This window comes from Chlorocebus sabaeus, chromosome 9 (assembly GCF_047675955.1).
Source record: "Chlorocebus sabaeus isolate Y175 chromosome 9, mChlSab1.0.hap1, whole genome shotgun sequence".
Taxonomy (NCBI): domain Eukaryota; kingdom Metazoa; phylum Chordata; class Mammalia; order Primates; family Cercopithecidae; genus Chlorocebus; species Chlorocebus sabaeus.
Window position 1 is genome coordinate 105128909 of NC_132912.1, and position 25727 is coordinate 105154635.

At 47.0% G+C, this 25727-nt stretch overlaps 1 protein-coding gene across 7 annotated transcripts in view; it reads left to right on the top strand.

Moving 5' to 3' along the window:
- Positions 1-25727, top strand: part of GBF1 (golgi brefeldin A resistant guanine nucleotide exchange factor 1) — a 137461-nt gene that overhangs the window by 102090 nt on the left and 9644 nt on the right. For 4 of the 7 annotated variants that reach the window (XM_073019297.1, XM_007963953.3, XM_007963956.3 and 1 more), the window contains 25 exons: positions 4162-4280; positions 4749-4857; positions 5360-5420; positions 6501-6555; positions 10949-11096; positions 11416-11639; positions 12178-12346; positions 13095-13306; positions 13937-14035; positions 14634-14828; positions 15067-15256; positions 15841-15981; positions 16294-16382; positions 17975-18177; positions 18919-19042; positions 19683-19808; positions 20072-20154; positions 20819-21055; positions 21330-21423; positions 21803-21979; positions 22302-22366; positions 22452-22575; positions 22768-22839; positions 22978-23072; positions 23301-23454. In XM_073019297.1, the coding sequence (XP_072875398.1) occupies positions 4162-4280; positions 4749-4857; positions 5360-5420; positions 6501-6555; positions 10949-11096; positions 11416-11639; positions 12178-12346; positions 13095-13306; positions 13937-14035; positions 14634-14828; positions 15067-15256; positions 15841-15981; positions 16294-16382; positions 17975-18177; positions 18919-19042; positions 19683-19808; positions 20072-20154; positions 20819-21055; positions 21330-21423; positions 21803-21979; positions 22302-22366; positions 22452-22575; positions 22768-22839; positions 22978-23072; positions 23301-23454 (3365 nt within the window). Of the gene's footprint in view, positions 1-4161; positions 4281-4748; positions 4858-5359; positions 5421-6500; positions 6556-7272; positions 7372-10948; positions 11097-11415; positions 11640-12177; positions 12347-13094; positions 13307-13936; positions 14036-14633; positions 14829-15066; positions 15257-15840; positions 15982-16293; positions 16383-17974; positions 18178-18918; positions 19043-19682; positions 19809-20071; positions 20155-20818; positions 21056-21329; positions 21424-21802; positions 21980-22301; positions 22367-22451; positions 22576-22767; positions 22840-22977; positions 23073-23300; positions 23455-25727 lie in introns of all 7 variants that reach the window. The other 3 variants (XM_007963955.3, XM_007963957.3, XM_073019298.1) reach the window with 2 other exon arrangements.

Below are 25727 nucleotides of genomic sequence, written 5' to 3' on the forward strand. Positions count from 1 at the left end.
GTTTCACCATATTGTGCCACCACGCCAGCTAATTTTTGTATTTTTAGTAGAGACGGGGTTTCACCATATTGGCCAGGTTGGTCTCGAACTCCTGACCTCGTGATCCACCCACCTCGGCCTCCCAAAGTGCTGGGATTACAGGCGTGAGCCACCGTGCCCGGCCCCTTATTACTAATTTTACTCTTGTATGAAAGATTTCTGAACTTGGGATTTCTGGATTAAAAACCATGTGCATATTACATTTTTATAGCTATTACCAGTTTGCTTCCCCAAAAGGTTATATCATTTACACTTCCACCAGCAGTGACTGAGAATTTCTACTTCCTTACCCTGTCATCAGCACTGAATATTATCAGTTTTACTTGTGCCAACTTGGTAGGTAAAAAGTGGTATTTTCTTTTTATTTTTTGAGACAGGGTCTTGCTCTGTCATCCGTGCTGGAGTGCAGTGACACAATCACGGCTCGCTGCACCCTTGACCATTGGGCTCAGGTGATCCTCCCACCTCCGCCTCCCAAGTAGCTGGGACTATAGGCACACGCCACCACACTCAGCTAGTTTTTGTACTTTTAGTAGAAATGGAGTTTCTCCATGTTGCCCAGGCTGGTCTTGAGCTCCTGAGCTCGAGAAATCCATCACCTTGGCCTCCCAAAGTGCTGGGATTACAGACATGAGCCATTGTACCCAGCCTCTTGTTGTTTTTATTTCCTGGAGGCTGAACATTTGAATTTCCTGTCTTCACTTCTTCTTTAAATTGAGTTGTGTTTGTTTTTCATGTCAATTTGTACGAGTTCTTTGTATGGTATGAATATTAACCCATTGCCTATCATAGCATTACAAATATTTGCTTCTAATCTAGGCCAAATATTTCCCCTAATCTATAGTTTATTTCTAAATTTGTTCATGGTGTCTTTCTTTGGATTTCTTTTTTAGTTGGTCTTGACACTCAATTCGGGAATTCATTTTCCCTGATTGGCAGCCCGTGTACAAGGATGAAGAACATAGAAAACAGGCAGCTGTCTTTGTTTCTTAAGTAGGGAGACAAAATATAAGGCTCAGGCTTTAGCTAGCCAGAAAAGAAAATAGTCTTCAGTTCAGGGCAAGAAAACCCTTTATCTATTCTAGAAATGTTGGATTTGCTTAACTGATGCATTCAGGATCCTGAGCCGGAATCCTGGGTACCAGCTAGCTTCTGAACAGGTGCCTCAGCTTCTCTGACATCCTAGTCCCAGCTTCATACTTTTCCTAAACAAAATCAGGCCCAGCCACTTCCAGCCTTGCCCTGAGCACCACCTGCAGGTCATCTCTCTTCACAGCCTCCCGTGACTGCCGCTGCTGTGCCTTTTCTCTCTGCTGTCTTGTTGGTGTTACTCTCTCCCCTTCCTGGACTTGGCAGACAGGCTGGTCATTGGAGACCTCAGGCCAGCTGGTCATTGGAGTTTCCTGTGGTGGGAAAGGAGAATGCTGGAGGTGGTGATTGCAGTGGGCATGAAAAAAAGAGCAGGAAGGAGTGTATGAAAGCCAAAAAAGCAAAGGAGATGGGATTGGCAGATTTCCCTGAAGTTGGTTCCAGAGTAGCCAGAAGAGGAGGACATTTTAAAGAAGGGTTTAGGCTGCTCTTCTAGAAGAAAACTCCTACCTCTTGCTCCTGTGATCCAAAGTTTCAGGGATTATTTTAGATCCTCTTTCAAGGACTGGCCTTTTGTTTGGCCCCATACGGCTGCCAGACCAGAATTTTTGTGCCACTGATTTCATGGGTTGCTAGCAAGCCTTGCCTATGGTTCTTGTCAAAGAGCTGTCACTCTAGTCTGCCTTTTTATTTTTTATGGGTTTTTGTTGAGACAGAGTTCACTCTGTTGCCCAGGTTGGAGTGCAGTGGTGCGATCATTCCTCACTGCTGCCTTGACCTCTGGGGCTCAAGTGACCCTTCTACCTCAGCCTCCTCAGTAGCTAGGACTACAGACATGTTTGGGTTCTCAGCCATTCCCTGAGCTTTAGACTCAGGAACTCCCTGATTTCAGGTACCAAGAAAGAGAAAATGGGCTGGGCTCAGTGGCCCACACCTGTAATCCCAATACTTTGGGATTCTCAGCCATCCCCTGAGCTTTAGACTCAGGAACTCCCTGATTTCAGGTACCAAGAAAGAGAAAATGGGCTGGGCACAGTGGCCCACACCTGTAATCCCAATACTTTGGGAGGCCAGGGTGGGTGGATCACCTGAGGTCAGGAGTTCAAGACCAGCCTGGCCAACATGGTGAAACCCTGTCCCTACTAAAAATACCAAAATTGCTGGGTGGTGGTAGGCACCTGTAATCCCAGCTACTCGGGAGGCTGAGGCAGGAGAATTGCTTGAATCCAGGAGGCAGAGGTTGCAGTGATCCGAGATCATGCCACTGGACTCCATCCAGCCTGGGTGACAGAGTGAGACTCTGTCTCAATTTAAAAAAAGAGAGAGAGAGAAAGAAAATAACAATAATATCTTATAATTCCTGTGACTAAAATTAGGAGGTGTTCCTGCATTACGCCGTGCCACCTCTGGAGCAACTTTCTCTGTCACTTGCAAAGCTTTTTCACATGCCTGCCCTTTCCCCCTACTTAGGCTTCCCTTTTAGAACTACAGTCCTGGAAAGGATCCTTCAGAGCAGACCTAGGGCAGGAGCTAGGCAAGACCCTTGATGGTGACAACTTATTTGGCTGTTTCTCATGGCTATTTAATACATGAATGAAATGGGAGCTGAGTTCCCTGCTTGATAGTATTTGTGTTCATTTCCAGCATGGTGCTGGTTGTCCGACCTCTAGCTTCTCCCCTCTTATTCTGTACAGCTGAAATCCTCCCTCCCGCCTGCCCCCTAGCTAGTCAACCTCCAGTCCTGTTTAGTTTATCTTTTTTCTCTCCTAATGCCTGTTAAGCTGGAAACAGGATTCTTGCTCATCATCATATTATTTTAAATAAGAATGAAACTAAAAGAAGAGGTCTTTGGGCCGGGCATCACGCCTGTAATCCCAGTACTTTGGGAGGCCGAGGCTGGCGGTTCGCCTGAGGTCGGGAGTTCGAGACCAGCCTGACCAACATGGAGAAACCCCGTCTCTACTAAAAATACAAAATTAGCCAGGCGTGGTGGTGCATGCCTGTAATCCCAGCTACTCGGGAAGCCTGAGGCAGGAGAATCGCTTGACCCAGGAGACGGAGGTTGCAGTGAGCCAAGATTGCGCCAAAGCACTCCAGCCTGCCAACAAGAGCAAAACTCTGTCTCAAAAAAAGGTCTTTGATCTGCTGTCACGTGGCACCTGGATATGAGTATTGGCAGCAGTGAGTGTTCATTTCCTCCTCCTGCTCCCCTAATTCAGTTGCACCTGAACACAAAACTCCAAAAGCAACCAGAGAGAGAAGCTGTGTTGAAAGATGAAAGGAGAAAAGGCCACAACCTTGGCATTCAAAGCTTTGACCCTACTTAGTTCTTGTCTGAGTCAAAAACTCTTATTTCCAGGCTCCTCCTCTATGAAATTAGTAGATTTATACTAGTGATTCCCAGAGTATGGTCCCCTGCTCGGCAGTGTTTAACTTCAACTGGGGTCTTGTTAGAAACACAAATTCTCAGGCCCCACTCTAGGCATACAAAATCAAAACTTTTTGGTGTGGGCCCAGCAATTGAGAACCACAGTTTTACCCAGTAGATTTTGTGTTGAGGAGCTTGTTAAAACCAGTTATGGGGCCGGGCGCAGTGGCTCACACCTGTAATCCCAGCACTTTGGGAGACCTAGGTGGGTGGATCACCTGAGGTCATGAGTTCGAGACCAGCCTGGCCAACATGGCAAAACCCCATCTCTACTAAAAGTACAAAAAAATTAGCTGAGTGTGGTGACGGGCACCTGTAACACCAGCTACTCGAGAGGCTAAGGCAGGAAAATCGCTTGAACCCAAGAGGCAGAGGTTGTAGTGAGCTGAGATCACGTCATTGCACTCCAACCTGGTCGACAAAGCGAGACTCTGTCTCAAAAAAAAGAAAAAAAGATTCAGTTGTGGGCAATTCTCATGTAGCTCAAGGAGTCGTGGGTTAGGGAACTAGAGAGGAAAAACTGTCTCTCAAAGCTAGACGGGCTGCCTTACCTTTTATCTCTCTCCTCTCCACATCACTTAATCTTTCCTTTTTTGCTGGAGCAGATCCCACCCATGAGGGCACAGCAGAGGGCATGGAGAACATGGCAGATGCTGTCACCCATGCTCGTTTTGTGGGCACAGATCCTGCTAGTGATGAAGTTGTCCTGATGAAAATCCTTCAGGTAAAGGAGAGGGAAACAGCAATTAGGCTAATGGCCAGGGGCTGGTGCCGCAGACTCTACTTACTCTGCCCACAGCATGAAGCTGTGTTTTGACTTCACTGGGGCTTAGGGGAGCTACTTTGTTTCCAAACAAACAGCTGGGGTACCCAAAGTAAAAGCTTTTTCCAAGGAAAATCAGTAAAAGCTTTATATGAAGTGATATCAAATACCAGAAGCCTTAAATACACTTGTACCTGTGGCAGACTGTATTTGTGCCGTCCATGTCTTGGGCTCATGGGGTAGGGCTGGAATGAGTTCTGAAATATGTCAGGGTCATAAAAAGTGAAGAAACAATTCCCAGGACGAGCTCCTTGGAGACCTCTCTACCAAGCTGAGGTGAGGTCAGCATTCTTGCTAACCACTCTCTCTTACCCTTGAGTACCTCTCAGTACCTTGTTTATCATAGTAATTCCTTTTTCTTCCTGATAGGTTCTGCGGACTCTGCTGCTAACCCCAGTGGGTGCCCACCTAACCAATGAATCTGTGTGTGAGATTATGCAGTCTTGCTTCCGGATCTGCTTTGAAATGAGGCTCAGTGGTAAGTGCTTGGATATTAGCCCCTTCACCATTCCTGGGGCCAGTGTCTGAGTATGAATACAGGAGGCTGTCTTCCCAGAGAGATGGAAAATTCAGGACTTCTCCATCATCTATCTCATGCAATCATAAGGGTCTAGAAGAAATCTCTGTACTTGAATATTGTGAAGCTAGAGACCTCAGCCCATTATGCCAGGGCAGGAGTTGGGATGGATCCCAGATTGACTTAGCCCAGGCACCAAATCACCCTCTCTTGGGGTTTGTGGGATTGACACCAACCTACAAACCCCCCAGAACACATCTATCCCTCCCCTTTTTTCCCTGACTCAGTAGTGCCACCTAGTGGGCCAGTAAAGTTATGGCTGCCAGGCTGAGCTGGAGCTGGTTTTAATAAGTTTGGCATAATCCTTGGTAAACAGGGTTTGGAGGGGAGTCTGCTCTGAGAACCCTCTTGATAATAGCACAGCAAGTAATGACACCTGTGTTATTTGTTTTTGCCTGTGCAGAGTTATTGAGAAAATCCGCAGAGCACACTCTCGTAGACATGGTGCAGCTGCTCTTCACAAGGTAAACCTGCTGCTGTTTGCTTCAGCCCGGCTGCCCAGGCCTCTTGAGTCTGCCTGCTTCCACACAGCCACGTCAGGGACCTGGCCAACCCCACAGCCACATCAGAGGCCACTGGGATTATGGATTGGGGGTAGTTCTCTATGCCCAGGGTTACTGAGCAAGGGAGGAGGAGGAGGGAGCTGATTTCGCCTCAGGTGGAGGCAGAGGGTTATTTAGTATAGGCCAGCAGACCTCATTATGCTTCCCAAATTTGTGTTTGTTTCTGTGCAGGTAGCAGCTGGGAAAGGGAACCCAGAGAGGAAGCCAAACTCAAGGGATCCTGATTTCTGTGGGAGAGGGCCAAGGTTAGGGTGACCGGCAATTGTGATTTGCCCGGGACTGTCCTGATTTCAGCACTAAAAGTTCTGCATCCTGGCAAACCCCTCTCAGTCCCAGGCAAACTAAGATGGTTGGTTACCCTTAGGTAAGGCCCTTAGCCTAGGGCCTAGGAGGCCTTTTATACTAGGCCTGTTTCCTGCACCTCCTTTCAACAGACTCACAGAAGAGCTGAGGCAATGGCTTCAAACCTTCCTCTGGGATTTCTTTTTGCTCTCAGATCTATAGATAATAATCCTTATTATCTACAGACTAGACTGCCCTTGGACCCTGCTGCAAAGAATTTTTTACTCCTCAGGCTCAAATTTACTGGTTTCAAAACTTCAACCTGCCTGTTAATTCTTCTCTTTTGCCTACTCTCCTAGGGTTTTGATAGACTGCCCTCCCCCCATCTCTTGGCAGCAGTATTTGCCAAGTGAATATAAGCAGGAAGGAATCAGTCTTAGGATAAAAAGAGCCTCCACACTCCAAGGGCACTTACCTTGCTCTCACGACTACCTCCTTTTGTCCATGTCACACATCCCCCGATTCCTGTGGCTCTTTGATGAAGGTCTGAAAAGGGTGAAATTAGTCTGCTTCTCTTTTGTAGTCTTTTCTAAGACACAGGGCATGCTCTGGCTCAGAGCACCTTTGGTTTGTGGCTGGCATGGAGGGGGACATTTGTCATTATCCCTAATGACAGTTGATGGATTCTCTATCTTATAGGTTACCTCAGTTTAAAGAAGAACCCAAGAACTATGTGGGGACCAACATGAAGAAGGTATGATGTGAGAGCTGATCTGCTGTCCCTCATCCAAACCATAATCTCCCAACTTCAGTGCCTTGGGGTAACCTTGCTTTGCAAAGATATGCTTTGCTTGGAATCTAGAAGTAGCTCTCACTCCTTTAGTGAGGAATATATTATCTCCCAGATATATCCCTTCCCCAGCTTTTCCACTCTGGCCTATCTTTGAACCACCATGCCAGCTGGTGAGCCAGTTCTTCATGGAGACTGCATGGTACCCATCAGTCTTGGCTAAAAATGTCTGTTGACAAAGATGAAAGTCCTGCATCCCCTCAAGATTTAGCCTTATCCACAGGTAGAAGGCCTAGAAAGGCTGTGTCCCAAATCCTACCTCAATGCTGAATTAGACTGGGCTCTTGATTGTGCTAGTCTGTATTGAAGAAATTAGTCAAGCTTGACTCCAGACATTTAAGAACCAAAGGGTTCTTAAACTGCTAGGAGAAGAATGGTGGTCAAAAGAATGGCTTCTTTCCATCTTGAACTGAAGCCCTGGACTTCACAGGCCTTTGATGAGGATTCTGCTTGCAGCCCTAAGAGGTCTTACCTATGGAGATGACCCTTAGTTGTGTGGTGCATGCACCTGACCTTCTCCTCTCCCCTGCCATCCATCCCCATTCCTGCCCTGTGCCCTGTTGGTGTGTGTCTGAGTTTATTTCACTCTGTTTAAATCGTGCGTTTGCCTGTCTTTCGCAGATATCTCCATGTCTCCTCAACAAACTGGAGCTAAGTAGTGGGGAGCAGACCAAAGCCCTGAACCAGTTAGAGAGGGTACTACTCTTTAAGAACCTCAAGGTCTCTCTCCCTCTCTCTCCCTTCCCTTTTTTATTTCTTTAAATGTTTATTTTGTATATGTAACACCTGGGTCCCATTTCCATTGTATAGAGCACAATTTACCCTTCCCTAGTAACACAGCACGGCTTTGGAAGAATTGCACGTGATTGTAGCTTTGCAGTGTTGGGAATTCTCCTGGGCATCTGGTTGCCTGGAGACAGGAGAAGGAAGTTATAGTTGAACATCACATAGTTAGCCTAGAAAGCCTGGGGTCTGCTGTTACCTTGTGGGGAGGCTTAATATCTACCATTTCTAGGGAAACTGTGAGGGACCTTCAAGCAAGACCCTTCCCCCTTCTCCTTCTTCTTGTCTCAGAGCTGGCATAGAGAGCTTAAGCACAGTCCTCAGCTCTATCTGGATACCTGGACTGGGTTTGGAGGGAAAGGGTAGTCCATCTAGTTGGGATCTTTTATTTTTTTTCTTGGTTACCATTAAAGAGGTCATTCCAAGGATTAGAACTCTAGATTGATGGAAAGAAGCCAGGTGCCAGGATAGCCCAGGACACTGGGAATACTTTGGGATCTGTAAAGATCCCTCTGTCCTCTAAAAGTCAAGGTGTAGGGTAGCTTAGGGAGGGATCCAAGCTAAAGATTACCCTAATCTGCATATACCTGCCTTAGGAAGAAAGGAGAGAGAAGGAGGTGTGGACTATCTGGGCTATCCATCACAAGAGTGTGCATGCTGAAGGTGTGGTTGTGGACATACGGGTCACTGAAAATAAAAAACTCTGTGTATGTACACCTAGCTAGATAGTCCATTGGCCTGTGTTCTCTTTGAATGCGTTGTGTCATTTCATTTGTGTGCTTGCATAGTCTCAAGCTGCAGCTCTCATTAGTGGCTATCCAGCATGTTACCATGATTATTAACCTGGGACCTGCTCCTTTTTTGTAAAGCTTACACTGTCCTTTGGAATACAGAGTCATACAGTTAAGGTGGTATAGAGTTCCATGAATACCTACTGCCCACCCCACACCTTCAGACCTTAGGAAAAGGAGAACAACTATACCTTACAAGGGGTGAGGCGTTTGTGAGAACTGGCAGCCTCTTGGCCCCTACTCCAGCCAGGAGGCTGAGAACACTAGAACACTCATTGAAATAATCAGGTTGGAGCAAGCTTTGCAGAAGATAGAGAAGGAAATGTGAAAAACTGATCCTCATATGGGGAGGAATCTCAATGACTGACTGGATTCTCAGTGAAAGTAGGATTGCCTGGAGTCCCTGAAATGGGGCAGCCTCCTGGAGAGAAAGGCTCCCTCATAAAAGTAGATCCAGTTCTTAGTTCTTTTGGGAGCTCAATGATAACTGCCAATAGAGCCAGGAGGTCCCTTATTGATCTCTTGGCCTCTTGCCCTTTTGCATATTTGGCGGGCTTTTCTCCCATAACATTTTTTACTATGAACTTGATCCAGTTGAGCTCCAGTGGTTCCTGGGGAGAGGATTCTTTTGCTCCTGCTTAGCTATAGTGCTCAGTATGCCTGAAGCTCAATTCTAGGCATATGACTGCAGGCATTTTGGAGATGGATTATGTAGAAGTATAAATCCAATATGAGGCTGTTGCTATGTTACTAAGAGCTGGGGGAAGGAAGGGCTCAGCTCTTCAGCCTCTTCTTTATTGGAAGGAGCTATGGATAGGAATGGAAGAAGTATGTGTTTTCTAAGCAAGGAATCAAAGATTACCCAGGTTCTGAGAGCTTGGGGGAGCTTGAGGAATGGAGTCTATCCCTAACAAAAGGAATTGAACAGGCCGTGGATAATAGGATATATTTAGCCTTTAGGAAGAGGCAGAGAGAAAAAGTGCTTCTACTCTCTTTAGAGTCATTCTAATGGTTTCTGGAATAGCGTTGCCATTGCCATTGTCGGAATGGTCCAATCCAGGAATGGTCTATCAGTCTAGGAATAGTTTAGAATGACTCTGTAGAGGGACTGAGTTCACACCCAACTGAGAAAACATCGGGACTTAAAAAACAAAATGGGGCCGGGCACGGTGACTCATGCCTGTAATCCCAGCACTTTGGGAGGCCGAGGCGGGTGGATCACGAGGTCAGGAGATCGAGACCATCCTGGCTAATACGGTGAAACCCCGTCTCTACTAGAAATACAAAAAAAATTAGCCAGGTTTGGTGGCAGGTGCCTGTAGTCCCAGCTACTCGGGAGGCTGAGGCAGGAGGATGGCGTGAACCCGGGAGGTGGAGCTTGCAGTGAGCCAAGATTGCGCCACTGCACTCCAGCCAGGACCACAGAGCGAGACTCCATCTCAAAACAACAACAACAACAACAAAAAATGGGCCTAAACAAAGTAACTTTGAACTTAGAATGGAGGAAATACATAAAAACACAGATCCTAGGGAGTAGTCAACAGATGACAGAGATTGTCCCTTGTCACTAAAAGGAAGCTATAGGAAGAACAGAAATACAGCAAGAGGGTAGTGGAACAGAACAAGGAGTCAAGGAATCAGTGGCCTTACCATCTGACAACATAAAACTGCATCTGGAAAGACCGATAGTGAGAGGGACAGGTGGTCTCATTGATACAACAAATTGGGAGCAGCAGAGAGCACAGCAGCAGCATTACATGACCTTCTATGCTGAACTCCACAAATAAACTGGGAGGCCATTCCTTCCTTAACTCCAAGGAATGAGCTTTTGACCAGTCTGATACAGAAATTCCAGAGAGTAAGAGGTATGTTCGCTGGGTGCAGTGGCTCACACCTGTAATCCCAGCACTTTGGGAGGCCGGGGAAGGCAGATCACCTAAGGTCAGGAGTTAGAGACCAGCCTGGCCAACATGGTGAAACCCTGTCTCTACTGAAAATACAAAAATTATCCAGGCGTGGTGGCCCACACCTGTAATCCCATTTACTCGGGAGGCTGAGGCAGGAGAATCACTTGAACCCAGGAGGCAGAGGTTGCAGTGAACTGAGATTGTGCCACTGCACTCCAGCCTGGGTGACAAAGTTAGACTCCATCTCAAAAAGTATATATATATATATGTTTATGGTTTAGGCCCAGTTCATAAGCAATAAGAAAGCTAGGACAGGAAGGAATAGGCTCTCATAGTTGGATAAAACTACAAGTAGGAGACTGCTTTACAAGCTAGTTGAGGAGGAAAGCCGGGAGACCATGCACCTGTAGATGTGAGTGTCGGGGCAAAGGAGACCCTACCCTTACACTTTCTGCAAGAGGGTCATGCATCATCCATAGGATTCAGGATTTCTTGCTTAATGTAATACTCAGGACCCAGAGAAGCAGAATGATAAGTGTGAGGGCTGGCCCTACCAATGACCAGCCCAGAAACAGAATGTCACCTTTTACATGGAGGCTGCCATGCCAACCTATGATGTAGTAAATGTAGAAGCCAAGTTAGAAGAGTGGGAATGTGAACTGATGGTCTAGAGTCTTACTTTAGCACAGATATTTCTATATCTAGAAAACAAGATATAGCTTGTTTTCTAGAGATCAGTAGGACTAAATGAAGGGAGATTAATAGGGATAGTGTCTTAGTTTGAATACCAGTGCTAATGGGGTATGATATTCCCAGCTGAAAATGAGAGCAGGAGGCATGAGTGATTCATCCAAGTGGAAGAAACAGAAGAGATCCCCTCGGCCCCCACGCCATATGACCAAAGTCACACCAGGTTCAGAGCTGCCCACTCCCAATGGAACTACCTTATCATCTAACCTCACTGGTGAGTGCCCTGGACTGCTTCCTCTGATTAGAGAGAAGAAGAGCTCCTTTCTGTCTTAGGGATTTTGAAATTGAAGACCAAGCAACTGAGGGGCTTTGGTTTTGGTGCTGAGAACAAAAAGGGAAACTCCAGGTCAAATCAGACTGTGACCATTCAGCAACTCTGCAGCGACTTAAGGTTGTTCTCTGACAACTTTAGAGACCAATATATGCAAAGATAAGCATGTAATCTGGGAAACAGAGACCCTAGTACCATGGAGGGTTTGTTTTGCCCACAGCCTCTTTCTTCTCCTACAAGCATCACGTACTTTTCTTGGCAGGCGGCATGCCCTTCATTGATGTGCCCACTCCCATCTCCTCTGCAAGTTCAGAAGCTGCCTCAGCAGTGGTCAGTCCCTCTACAGACAGTGGCCTGGAATTCTCCTCCCAAACCACTTCCAAGGAAGACCTTACTGATCTAGAGCAACCTGGCTCTCCAGGGTACAGCACAGCTACAGAGCCTGGGAGCAGTGAGCTAGGTGTTCCCGAGCAATCTGACCTCCAGGTATGACTTGGATTTTTAAATTTCCCTCTTCAATATTCCACTGTGGGAACTGGCTTGATCCTTTGGATCCTTTATGCAGGACTTGGCTCAAAAGAAGCTTGGGGTAGCTTCAAAAGAAGCTCTGATCTTTCCTGCTTCTCAGAATTGATTGTGCTGCCTAGAAAACCCACAGCATGACTCACTGTGAGAGGTAGCTCATGAGATTTATCAAGTTATACATACAGGTAGTACTTGATAAAAGGGAAGGAGCTGGCCATAGCTTTTTCTGGAAGGTAATGATCGAAATTCTAAGCCTGTGAGAGCCTCTGTGTCTCTAAGGTTCTAGTTACTATAGGTCAATGAAGCCTCAGGAGATGTTTTTCTGAGTCCTTCATCATACTCCTGCCTGAGCCATCTTGCAGTGATTCATAAACCACTGAGCTGGCCCTACATCTGTAGCCCATTAGAGACAGCTTGGAAGACAGGTACTTCAGGGGAGTAAGTTCCAAGTTGCCCTTGCCTCATCCCTCTTCCCATATCTCCCTGCTACTGGTTATAGCAGGAAGGGACCCATGTGGAAAAGTCCCAGTCAGCATCTGTGGAGTCCATCCCTGAAGTGTTAGAGGAGTGCACATCCCCTGCTGACCACTCTGACTCTGCCTCTGTCCATGACATGGATTACGTCAATCCCCGGGGCGTACGCTTTACACAGTCCTCCCAGAAAGAAGGTGGGTACTCTGGCAGGCTCTGCCAGTTCACCTCCCCCATCCTACCTACTAAGCTGCCTGAGCCTAGACCATCTTAGACCAAGATACTGGACTACTGCCTGTTGCTGCAAGTTCTAGGCTATTTTCTAGTCAGGAAATGGAGTCAAGCCATAAGACTGTTGGCATGGATGGAGCCCTTCCCTAACTTATACTATAGGAAGGAAGTTTGAGGGGCGATAGAAAGCAAGAAGGAAGAATAAAAAGTTTAGGACTTTTAACAGAAAGGCAGGATCATCAATTCTGATTTCCTCCAGAAGTAGACTAGTTCCCTCACCTCCCCAGGGGGAAAAAAAATCCTTTTCCTTTTTTTTTTTTTCCCCCTGTTGCCCAGGCTGGAGTGCTGCAGTGGCACAATCACAGCTTACTGTAACCTCAACTTCCTGGGTTCAAGCAATCCTCCCACCTCAGCCTCCCAAGTATTTGAGACTACAGGCATGTGCCACTGCACTTGGCTCCTTTTAAAAAATCTTTTGTAGAGATGAGGTCTCTCTATGTTGCCTGGGCTGGTCTCAAACTCCTGGCCTCAAACAATCCTCCCATCTTAGCCTACCAAAGCACTAGGATTACAGGCATGAGCCATCATGCCTAGCCCTTTTCCTCAAAGAGAATCACTTACCTTAAATTGCCTTGTGTAATGCAGAGCAGGCTAGGCAAAGCCAGCGGACTAGTTGTTTTATAGCAGTCTCACTCTCCTCCTGGCCTTCCCCAGGAACAGCTTTGGTCCCCTATGGTCTTCCCTGCATCCGCGAGCTCTTCCGATTCCTCATCTCCCTCACCAATCCACACGACCGCCATAACTCAGAGGTTATGATTCACATGGGACTGCATTTGCTGACAGTGGCCCTTGAGTCAGCCCCTGTAGCCCAGTGCCAGACCCTCCTGGGCCTCATCAAGGATGAGATGTGCCGTCATTTATTCCAGGTAAGACAAGATTGCTAGAGGGTCTCAGAGCCTCTTTCAAGGGCCAGGGGAACACAGGGAGGTCTGGCTGATAACGCAAAGAGTATAGGACCTAGGAAAGCATCTCCCTCCCAGTTGGCCTGTAGTTTTAGTAAGAGGGTTTCAGTAGTTCCCCAGGGACTCTGGCAGCCAGAGAGAAATATAGGAATGGCTAGATGTAGAGTTCCCTGGAAACACTGGACCTCAGTGACACCTTCACTCAGTTTGCCTCTCCTGCCTCTCTTGGTTGAGCCATAGTCAGCTTCAGAAACCTCACAGCCGGGCTAGGCACAGTGGCTCACATCTGTAATCCCAGCACTTTGGAAGCAAAGGCAGGGGGATCATGAGGTCAGGAGATCGAGACCAGCCTGACCAAAGTGGTAAAACCCAGTCTCTACTAAAAATACCAAATTAGCTGGGCATGGTGACGTGTGCCTGTAATCCCAGCTACTCGGGAGACTGAGGAAGGAGAATATCTTGAACCCAGGAGGCAGAGGTTGCAGTGAGCTAAGATCACGCCACCGCACTCCAGCGTGGGCGACAGAGTGAAACTCTGCCTCAAAAACAAAACAAAACAAGAAAACTCATGGTCTACCCTACTCTGATCTCCAGCTACTCAGCATAGAGCGACTGAACCTTTATGCTGCTTCCCTGCGAGTATGCTTCCTATTGTTTGAGAGCATGCGGGAACACCTCAAGTTCCAAATGGAGGTGAGTTTCTTGATGTGGGAAGAAAAGGGGAAAAAAAAATAGGGAAATATATGGCATCTTCAGTGGGGCCAGCTCTATCATGCTACAGAGGTAGGATTTAGGGACTTCCTATAGGAGAGTGCCTTTAGCCTCCGGAGTTAGGTTCAATCAGCTGGCCTCTTGCGGAAAAGTTAAAAGGAGACTAAAGGAAACTGGCTGACCCCAAATATGAGAACTGCCAGGTAACCTCACCATGAGTGGGAACAGCTCTTCTGCCCAGCAGTTACTCTGCAACACAAGCAGGTAAGTCAAGCCAGCATTATCACTAAATTGCTAAAAGGAACTCTAAATAGGACCAGGTCATGTTCACATAGAGAGCACAAAAGGGCAAGAGGCAACTTTTCTGGAACCAGGTATGTGGTAGAGAGCCAGGCCTTATCCCCCAACATGGAGGCCAAAGAAGAGATATATTTAGGGGATGGAATACCTTTGGGTGTCTCTTAATACATGCCTCTCGGCCAGGCGTCTGCATCCTGTTAATGTTTTTCCTGTCTAATTTTTTCTCTTCCTATCTTGAATCCTTTCCCCACCCAAATGGCAATTACTGGGTTATTGCCAGATGTACATCAAAAAGCTTATGGAGATAATCACTGTGGAGAACCCCAAGATGCCTTACGAGATGAAGGAGATGGCACTGGAGGCCATTGTGCAGCTCTGGCACATCCCCAGCTTTGTCACAGAACTCTACATCAACTATGATTGTGACTACTACTGTTCCAACCTCTTTGAGGACCTCACAAAGCTGCTGTCCAAGGTGCTGAACACTATTAACTGGCCTCTAGAAAAAAGGCATTATAAAGGAAATCTCCCTGGTGGTAGTGAGGATGCTACATACAGAGAGGGGAACACTTGAGAGCTGGGAAACAGAAAGAAGAAAGGTGTTTTCTAAAGGCAATGTACAAGTTAGAAGAGGTTTTGGAAATTTTTAGAAAATGATCAAAGTGTAAAGTGTTCTCCTAACTATGAGTCTAATGGATCTGTTTACCTTCCAGAATGCCTTCCCTGTGTCTGGTCAACTCTATACAACACACCTACTATCTCTTGATGCCCTATTGACAGTGATTGACAGCACCGAGGCCCACTGCCAGGCCAAAGTCCTCAACAGCATCACCCAGCAAGAGAAGAAGGAGACAGCCAGACCAAGCTGTGAGATAGTAGATGGCACCCGAGAAGCTAGCAATAGTGAGAGGCATTTTTTTCTTGGATGAACCCAGGGTTCTATGCTTATCCCTTCTCTACTGTGAGTCCTTTCTCCTGTCCTTAGATCACTTCCCCTGGGATGCTCCCAATTCTGTTTCTGGGCTTTGGTGGTTTAAATCACAGGCCAGTCAGGCAGATTAGCAGAACTCATAGCCTTCTCCCTTTTTCCTCCTCCCCACTTTGGTTTTTTACAGAACTATTTTTCTTTATGACAAGAGAACAGAGATTAAAGAATATAGGATTTCTGTCTCTGAAAGCTCCAGGCCCCACCGTCCCTCATCCCCAATATCTGCCTCCACTCTAATTAGTCTTCTCTAGCTCCCCCCTTGAAATTTGAGGTTGCAGAAGATCAGGGAAAACGACTGGGTAATCTCTTCATTAAATTAGAGAATCTAATCCTTGGCTGGGACAGGGACTACTTGTTTTGGCTTGGGTTTGTCCTGGTCGGGGCTGGCACCCTGTGCGGGAACCATGCAGGTCTTCTGGGCTTTGGATTTGACCTCTCCTGCAGCTCTGCTTGGCTTCATACCCTGTAAGTCTTCGCGTATCTTCTTCTCTCTTACCAGCTGAGAGAGCAGCCAGCGATGGGAAAGCTGTAGGCATGGCCTCAGACATCCCAGGCCTGCATCTGCCAGGTGGAGGGCGGCTGCCACCAGAACATGGGAAACCAGGATGCAGTGATCTGGAGGAAGCTGGTGACTCTGGGGGTGGGTACTGGGTGTCCATGACCCTAAGCTCCTCACCTAGAGGGCCTGGTGGGAGCAGAGGGAGGGAGCAGACACCTAGGATAGTAACTAAGCAAGCCTTGGTAGCTCGCCTTGGCTTCAGACTCAGAGAGAGGGAAGCAAACATATGGACCCTTAGTTGATAGGACTTCCAGGGAAGTGGAAGACTGGTGAGGACAAGATTTCTGAGGCTCCTCCTTGAAACTAGGGAGTATATTGGTGACCTTCCAAAAGTCCCTATCTGGGTAAAAAAAGGTCTTACAGATTTTTCCCCTCTCTTCTTCCTACTCCTAGCTGACAAAAAGTTTGCCCGGAAGCCACCTCGATTTTCCTGTCTCCTGCCAGATCCACGGGAACTAATTGAAATTAAAAACAAAAAGAAGGTACATACATATATTCCCCAGCCTCTGTCCACCTCTTTCTGGGTGTCCATTGTTGTAGGGTTTCCATCTCAGAGGGTGAAGATGAAGGAGAGTCTAGCACCTCATTGTACAGCTTCCTGAGGCCAGTCTTTGGGCTTGTTGGGACTTCAGCAACTCCCATTTGAAGCCCTTCCCTTACTCCTAAGCTATGTAGTTGAGTATACCCTGTGTATGCCCCTGGGCAAATGCTATACCAATTGAGAACCAAGTGTCACTAGTGGCAGTGACAGGAACCTTGAGGGTTGGTGTCCTGTGGGTCATTGAAGGTTACTGGTCATCTCCAGCCCTAGCATGATGGTTGGCAATAAAGGGGAATTGATATTTATTCTGATGCTTTAGTAAGGTTTGAATAGCAATGTTCAAATCACTGTTTGTACTTTGGGTTTCCTTTTTTTTTTTTTTCCCAGACGGAGTCTCTCTCTGTTGTCTAGGCTGGAGTGCAGTGGTGCGATCTTAGCTCACTGCAACTTCCACCTCCCAGGTTCAAGCAATTCTCCTGCCTCAGCTTCCCAAGTAGCTAGGACTACAAGTGCGTGCCACCACGCCCAGCTAATTTTTTGTATTTTTAATAGAGATAGGGTTTCACCATATTAGCCAGGATGGTCTCCATCTCCTGACCTCGTGATCCACCTGCCTCGGCCTCCCAAAGTGCTGGGATTACAGGCGTGAGCCACTGCACCTGGCCTGTACTTTGCATTTCTTAACACAAAGAAAACCTAACCCTTTCTGGCCAGGCACGGTGCCTCGCGCCTGTAATCTCAGCACTTTGGGAGATCGAGGCAGGCGGATCACCTGAGGTCAGGAGTTTGAGACCAGCCTGGCCAACATGGTGAAACCCCATCTCTACTAAAAATACAAAAATTAGCCAGGCATGGTGGTGCAAGCCTGTAATCCCAGCTACTTGGGAGACTGAAGCAGGAGAATCAGTTGAACCTGGAAGGCAGAGGTTACAGTGAGCTGAGATCGCGCCACTGCACTCCAGCCTGGGCAACAGAGTGAAACTCCATCTCAGAAAAAGGAAAAAAAACCTAACCCTTTCTTTATTGCCAGCTTAAATGACTTTAGTTCATGTGTGCCCTTGAGTGCATGGCCGTGACTGGACATACATAAAGATGAGTTGCCTCCACGGTTAGTCCACTTTGTCCTTCAAACCCACGGCATTAAGCTAGGCAACCAAAGAAGCCAAGCCAGGCTAAAAACAAGAAGCTGGCTGTCAACAAATGTAAGGGATGGATATAAAACTGGAGAGAAGAATTATCTAGTTTCTTTCTTCTACTTTTTCCCCTATCCTAAGTTAGAGAAGAGGAACTGTTTTATGTTTCTTGAGCACTCAGGAAAGGAGTAAAAAAGAGCTCGTACACCAATTCACTTAGACATGAAGATGGGGGAAAGCTAAGGCCGCTATGATCTAGCCTTAGTTCTGTAGTCACAAAGAACCACATCCTAGGAGCTTTTTAGCTGACCAACTGTGGGTGGGCTATGGTGGACTCCAGGCTGGCCTTGTCTAATTTAGAGGCAAAGTAGCTTCTATAGCTCTAGTTTTTCTCACGCAGCTGCTAATCACTGGCACAGAGCAGTTCAATCAGAAACCAAAGAAGGGGATTCAGTTTCTGCAAGAAAAAGGCCTCCTCACCATCCCAATGGACAACACAGAGGTTGCTCAGTGGCTCCGAGAGAACCCTCGGTTGGACAAGAAAATGATTGGAGAGTTTGTGAGTGACCGCAAAAACATTGACCTGTTGGAGAGCTTTGTGAGGTGAGGAAGCTGTAAGAAATGTGGGATATAGCCAGGTACGGTGGCTCACGCCTGTAATCCTGACACTTTGGAAGGCTAAGGCAGGCAGATCACTCGAGCTCAGGAGTTCAAGACCAGCCTGGGCAACATGGTGAAACCCTGTCTCTACAAAAAATACAAAAATTAGCTGGGCATGGTGGCACACGCCTGTAGTCCCAGCTGTTCAGGAGGCTGAGGCAGGAAGATCACTTGAGTCTGGGAGTTCCAGGCTGCAGTGAGCTGTGATCATGCCACTGCACTCCAGTCTGGGTGATAGAGTGAGACCTTGGCTCAAAAAAAAAAAAGGTGGGACAAGGTTAGTGATTGGATTAAAGGGACAGAACATCCGTACCTCAAAGCAGTCTCCATAAATTTCTTCTGGAGACCCTGGCCAATGTTCTTCCTCTTCCCATCATTTATATCTGTTGGACCTGAAAGGGACTCCAACGAGATAGTTTGGGGAGCCCTTCCATTCTGCATGGAGTCCATTGCAAAGGGGTAGAGCAGGGTTCCCGGGGGTGAGGGTTCTAGGCAAGAGCCTGTGGATGTGAAAAGTATTAAGGCTAGGGGTTGTGTTAAGGATGAACAGAAGATACTGCCCCTTTGCTAGACACCTCAACCTCCTCTCTTCGAGTAAGAGTAGGTTAGGAGGACAGTGACTAAAAGAGCCTGACATGTGCAGCTTACACATTTTCAGCTTCTTCTTCCCTTCTTTCCCTATAGTACCTTCAGTTTTCAGGGTCTGCGACTGGACGAAGCTCTCCGCCTCTACCTGGAAGCCTTCCGTTTGCCTGGGGAAGCACCAGTCATCCAGAGGTTGCTAGAGGCATTCACGGAGCGTTGGATGGTGAGTTTGAGTGTCAGGAGCTGAGCCCAGGATCCGAGGTCAGTTTGACTGAGGGCTGCTATCTCTTTTTTTTTTTTTTTGGAGACAGAGTCTTGCTCTGTCACCCAGGCTGGAGTGTAGTAGTGCAGTCTTAGCTCACTGCAGTCTCTTTTTTTTTGGAGACAGAGTCTTGCTCTGTTACCCAGGCTGGAGTGTGGTAGCGTAGTCTCAGCTCACTGCAACCTCTGCCCGCCGGGTTCAAGCAATTCTCCTGCCTCAGCCTCCCGAGTAGCTGGGGTTTCAGGCACCTGCCACCAAGCCTGGCTAATTTCTGTATTTTTAGTAGAGATGGGGTTTTGCCATGTTAGTCGGACTGGTCTCGAACTCCTGACCTCGCGTGATCTGCCCGCCTTGGCCTCCCAGAGTACTGGGATTACAGGCATAAACCACCACACCCAGCCTGCTGTCTCTTAAAAAAGGCAGAGAGCAAAATTAGTGACCTTTCCACGAGGAGATCAGCTTCTGTTAAGGAGTTGGCAAGAGGCTGGCTACTTTGTGGACAGTACCTCCCCTTTGCACTAGCACTGACCAGTGGGTTGGTAGTGAGGGTTTAATTGGCCAGAGAAGGGCATTGACACAGGCGGGATCTTTGCTTTTTCAGAATTGTAATGGCTCCCCATTTGCCAATAGCGATGCCTGCTTTTCCCTGGCCTATGCTGTCATCATGCTTAATACTGACCAGCACAACCACAATGTTCGTAAACAGAATGCACCCATGACTCTGGAGGTAAGCTTGGGTCCCAGTCAAGGCAAAGAAGACCCAGTACAGCTTTGGAGATAGCAGGAATGACATAGGATTTCCAGTGGGCATGATGGGTGGGGTTCTGTTCAAGGAATCAGGAAGGGCTGGCCAACCTAGAAAAGGGACTGGGGTGGGGAAGTGGGTTTTTTCACTTACTTTTTCCTGAGTCCTATTTACTAAAAACCCAGTAGTCCCTTGAGTGGGGCTTCAGTATTGACACAGGAAAAAACTTACTGGCCTGTCTCTAGGAGTTTCGCAAAAATCTAAAAGGCGTGAATGGAGGCAAGGACTTTGAGCAAGACATCCTGGAGGACATGTACCATGCCATCAAGTGAGTATACATAGAGAATAGTGCAGTATCTCTGTTAAGAAGAAGCACGTTTCTTCCTTTCCTAGTTTTTACAGTCATGTCAGACTACAGTGACTCACGTGCCCTGGATTTAGCCTCAGGACTTAGTTGGGCAGCCCCCTCTCTGCCAATTTGTTTCTTCCTTAAAGAAGCCCGAGTGGTACTGGGAATCTAGTACTCTAAGCCAGGGTCCAAAATGCTGCTCTTAAGTAGGATATCATGGCCCCATTTTCTGAACTTTAAACAGGTACATTTTCCTCTCTAGCTTACAAGATGCATTTTCTGGCTGGTAGAGAACCCAAGATGGGCACTGGAGTGTTAGGCCCAGGTTACAGGTCAGAAATGGGCCAGTTAGTTCTTTACTGTAAATCAGAAAAGGTAGAATTGTTCGTTTTGTCACACCCAGTAAGAATGTGTGATCTTACTACAGAACTGAAGGCCTCACTTCCAGATAGGGCTTTGAGATTATGGGACACTTCCTTTCTTTCTCCCTGCTTCCACTGGTGGGTGGAAAGCAGACCACTGAGCTGCAGTTCTGATGACCTCTCATCAGTGGAGAGTGCTAGTATGGATGAACTCCTAGTCTTGGTTTGGAACCAGTCAGGTTCAAAGCAGTGCAACTGCTCCTTCCCTTACCTCCTGACAGGAATGAGGAAATTGTAATGCCTGAGGAGCAGACGGGCTTGGTTCGGGAGAACTATGTGTGGAATGTGCTGCTTCATCGAGGTGCCACCCCTGAGGGCATATTCCTGCGCGTGCCTACTGCCAGCTATGATCTTGACCTCTTCACCATGACCTGGGGCCCCACTATTGCTGCTCTCTCTTATGTCTTTGACAAAAGCCTTGAGGAGACAATCATCCAGAAAGCCATCTCAGGCTTCAGGTAGCCCAGCTTTGGCCTTGGTCTTCACCTCCCCCAGGCTCACCTCTGTGAGCTAACATGGTTTTCTCCATGCCTCTCTGACTCCTACTCTTCATTAGAATGGGGTTCCCCCTGAGTTTTTGGAGGGAGGCTGAAGCTTGGGTAAGCTCAGTCTTAAACAGAAACAAGATTAAAAGGTTTCTTCCTGGGGAAGAGCCCCATGCAAGCTCAGGGACTTGGAAGGGCTGCTTGGCCTTCCAGTGACTCTGTTTCTGGGATGGGGGTAACGTTACAGGAAGTGCGCCATGATCTCCGCCCACTATGGCCTCAGCGATGTGTTTGACAATCTCATCATCTCTCTATGCAAATTCACAGCTCTCAGCAGTGAGGTGAGCAGGTGCAGGAACTGTGTACTTGGAGCTCCAAAGGAGGACCTCTCTTTTAGCCATGGATCTACCCTTATCAACAGACCTGGTTGCCCTCAGCATCTTCCCTCACTGCCCTTACTTGAATATACCAGAGCTTAGGCCATTTCTGGCTTGCACACTCTGGGATAAAACTAGTGTTACTTCATGTAATGGGGATGGGAAAGGAGATATAGGAGTGGGGAAGGCCTTAACTAGGTTAACCCACTCCCACCAGTATTATGGGGGATTGAAGCAGAGCCAACAAAAGGACCCTGAGGGAACCATCATAGGCAGAGACCTAAGAGATTTTCCTTTCTAGACATTAGCTCGGCCTTAAGTCTCTTCTCATCCTCTTTTCCAGTCTATTGAGAATCTGCCCAGTGTATTTGGAAGCAACCCTAAAGCCCATATTGCAGCCAAGACAGTATTCCATTTGGCCCATCGTCATGGTGACATCCTGCGGGAGGGCTGGAAGAATATCATGGAGGCCATGCTGCAGCTCTTCCGAGCCCAACTACTGCCCAAGGCTATGGTAGAGGTAATTCTTAGTAGGAGACTAGTCAGCAATAACAAGGCAAGAGCTGCAACATTGTATGCTATCTGTATGTAGAAGTAAGTAGTTGAGAGTAATGCTGGGCCTGATCTGCCGCAGCTCACCAGGAATGCCTCAAACGTAAGAACACAGATCTTAGGGGATAGCTGTAAAAGAAGGCCGGTAGATACCATTGCCAATCACCAATTGGAACAATAATATAGGGGCAGAAGCCTACAGGAGGAAATCCAGAGTACTTTGGTGGGTGGAGGCAGGGGCAAAATACAAAGGACATATAGAAAGAAATTATTTTGACTTACTTTTCCAGGTAGAAGATTTTGTGGATCCCAATGGCAAGATCTCTCTACAGCGGGAAGAGACACCATCAAACCGGTAAGAGCAGACCAGAGGCTCAGGGGCTTGGGGAGGGAGAGTCAGAACTTTGGGGCTCACCAGGCCATATACCCTTTTTCTACAGAGGAGAGTCAACAGTGCTGAGCTTTGTGAGCTGGCTAACACTGAGTGGGCCTGAGCAGTCTAGTGTGCGGGGCCCATCCACTGAAAACCAAGAGGCCAAGAGAGTGGCCTTAGAGTGTATAAAGGTAACTGCCCATCCACCCCTGGTGAGAAAGCCTAGACACTTTCCTATTAGACAGATGCTACCCAGTGAACTGAAGAATAAATCATCCAGATTTGTAACCAGGGCTGACTCTGCCCTCTCTCCCTGGCTCTTGGGGACATTCTGTTCCCTTCAGCCCTTGTCAAAGACCCCCTCTCTCTTTTGCCCTCTCTAGCAATGTGACCCAGAAAAAATGATCACAGAAAGCAAGTTCCTCCAGCTGGAGTCACTACAGGAGCTCATGAAGGTAAAGGATGAAGAAAGGAAACATGGAACAACTGGCTGAATCTGGGAGGGGTGATAGGGACAGTATTATTTCTGTCAGGACAGGGCCAGTGGTTGGCTTCTTTTCCATGCCTACTTTTCTGCTGCTGTTCCCCTTCAGGCTCTGGTCTCAGTGACACCAGATGAAGAGACATATGATGAGGAAGATGCTGCTTTCTGCCTAGAGATGCTACTAAGGATTGTGTTGGAGAACAGGTAAGATGAGCGTAGTCTTTAGGCAGACCCCAAGCTAAGCTTGTGCCAAAGGGATGAAAGCCATCTGGCTGAGTGGGCTCTGGGGAACTGTAGGCAGCAGGGGAAAAGCTTACTCATCATTCCTGTCTACTTAGGGTGTAATATCAATGAGTCCTGAAAGGCCTAGGGGACCTAATGCCCAGTGGCCTCTCTGGCTGAGACTATCTTCATTCCTTTATATCTACACAGGGATCGTGTGAGCTGTGTGTGGCAGACTGTTCGAGACCATCTATACCACCTCTGTGTTCAGGCACAAGATTTCTGCTTCCTTGTGGAGCGGGCAGTGGTGGGGTTGCTACGCCTGGCCATTCGGCTGCTCCGGAGAGAAGAGATCAGTGGTCAGGTAAGCAGAATGCATCTTGGAGAGTGGGCAGGTATGCGGCTACAGTTGTCAATTATGAATATAGCCTGAGACAGAGAGTACATTTAGTGCCCCATAGCATGAGCCCAGTGACCAACCACAGGGCTGGTGCAATCTAGCAGGGGGCATTGTGAGTGAGCCTGAAATGGCCTCAGGCATGGAGCCTGTGCTCTGCACCTCAGCCTCCTAAGAATCTGCTTTGTAGGACTGGCCTGCTACTGCCTTATAATAGTCCCAGCTCTATGCCTGGTTTCCTGTCATGCTTATGACCCACCTGAGATCTCTTTGCTTAACTATAAAAAACAACAAGCATAGAACTAATAAATGGGTTCAGCAAGGTCACAGGATGTGATATCAATACACAAAAAGTAATTATATCTCTACATGCTAACAGTGAACAATATGGAAACTGAAATTTAAAATACAATATCATTTACAAGTGTTCCAAATAAAGTGAAGTAATATATAGCTGACAAAACATGTATAAGATTTGTATGCTGAAAACTACAAAACTACAAAATAAGTTGAAGAAGATATAAATAATTGAAGAGGCATACTATGTTCGTAGATTGGAAGGCTCAGCATAGTAAAGTTGTCACTTCTCCCCAAATTGTTCTGTAAATTCAACATAACTCCTATAAAAATCCAGAAAGGTTCTTGTAGACATAGGTAAGCTTATTCTAAAATTTAGATGGAAAGGCACAAGCTCTAGAATAGCTAGAAAGAATAAAGTGGAAAGAATAATTTTCTCTGGGCCGGGTGCAGTGCTTCATGCCTGTAATCTCAGCACTGTGGGAGGCCAAGGCAGGCAGATCACTTGAGGTCAGGAGTTCGAGACCAGCCTGGCTAACGCAGGAGAATCACTTGAACTCCAGAGGCAGAGGTTGCAGTGAGCTGAGATCACACCACTGCACTCCAGCTGGGCGACAGAGCAAGATTCTGTCTCAAAAAAAAAAAAAAAGAATCACTCTGGTATTGAGACTTACTGTCCACTTTGGGAGGCTGAGGCGGGTGGATCACAAGGTCAGGAGATAAAGACCAGCCTGACCAACATGGTGAAACACCATCTCTACTAAAACTACAAAAATTAGCTGGGCATGGTGATGCAAGCCTGTAATCCCAGCTACTCGGGAGGCTGAGGCAGGAGAATCGCTTTTACCTGGGAGACGGAAGTTGCAGTGAACTGAGATTGTGCCACTACACTCCAGCCCGGGCGACAGAGTGAGACTGCATCTCAAAAAGAAAAAAAAAGACTTACTGTCGCCTGGACGCGGTGGCTCACGCCTGTAATCCCAACACTTTGGGAGGCCAAGGCAGGCGATCACCTGAGGTTGGGAGTTCGAGACCAGCCTGGCCAACATGGAGAAACCCCATCTCTACTAAAAATACAAAATTAGCCAGGCATGGTGGGGCATGCCTGTAATCCCAGCTACTCAGGAGGCTGAGGCAGGAGAATCGTTTGAACCCAGGAGGCAGAGGTTGTAGTTAGCCAAGATCACGCCATTGCACTCCAGCCTGGGCAACAAGAGTGAAACTCTGCCTCAAAAAAGAAAAAAAGGCTTCCTGTATAGCTACCGTAGTCAAGATGATGTGGTGTCGATGGAGGGACAGATACGTAGATCAATGGAAGAGAGTAGAGAGCCCAGAAATAAGCTCAACACAAATATGTTCAGTGGATTTTTTGACCAAGAGGTAAAAACAATTCAGTGGAGGAGGAACAGCCTGTTCAATAAGTGGTGGAGTGATTGAAATCCATAGGAGGAAAAAGCAAATGAACCTTGACCTAAAACTCATACCTTACAGGTAAATTAACTCCAATGGATCTTAGATTTAAATATAAAGCTATTAAAACTTCAGAAACAGGAGAAAATCTTCAGGATCCAGAGCTAAGCAAATAATTTTTAGCACGTTTGGCAATCCCATGGATCTGTCTCCTGCCTCAACACTGTCTGGATGGAACAGATCCAGGGGGGCACTCTCTTTCAAAAAAAATAATAATGTTTAGACTTGACATTAAAAGCACAATCTAGAAAAGGAAAAATTGATAAGTTGGACTACATTAATATTTTTTAAAGTTTTGTTCTATGAAAGCCTATGTGAAGAGGATGAAAAGACAAGCTATAGATGAGGAGCAAATATTTGCAAATCACATATTTGAAGAAAGGTATCTATAATATAGAAACTCTCAAAACACAACAGTGAAAAACCAATCAAATTATTAATAGAAAATGGACAAAACATAGGAACAGATGTTT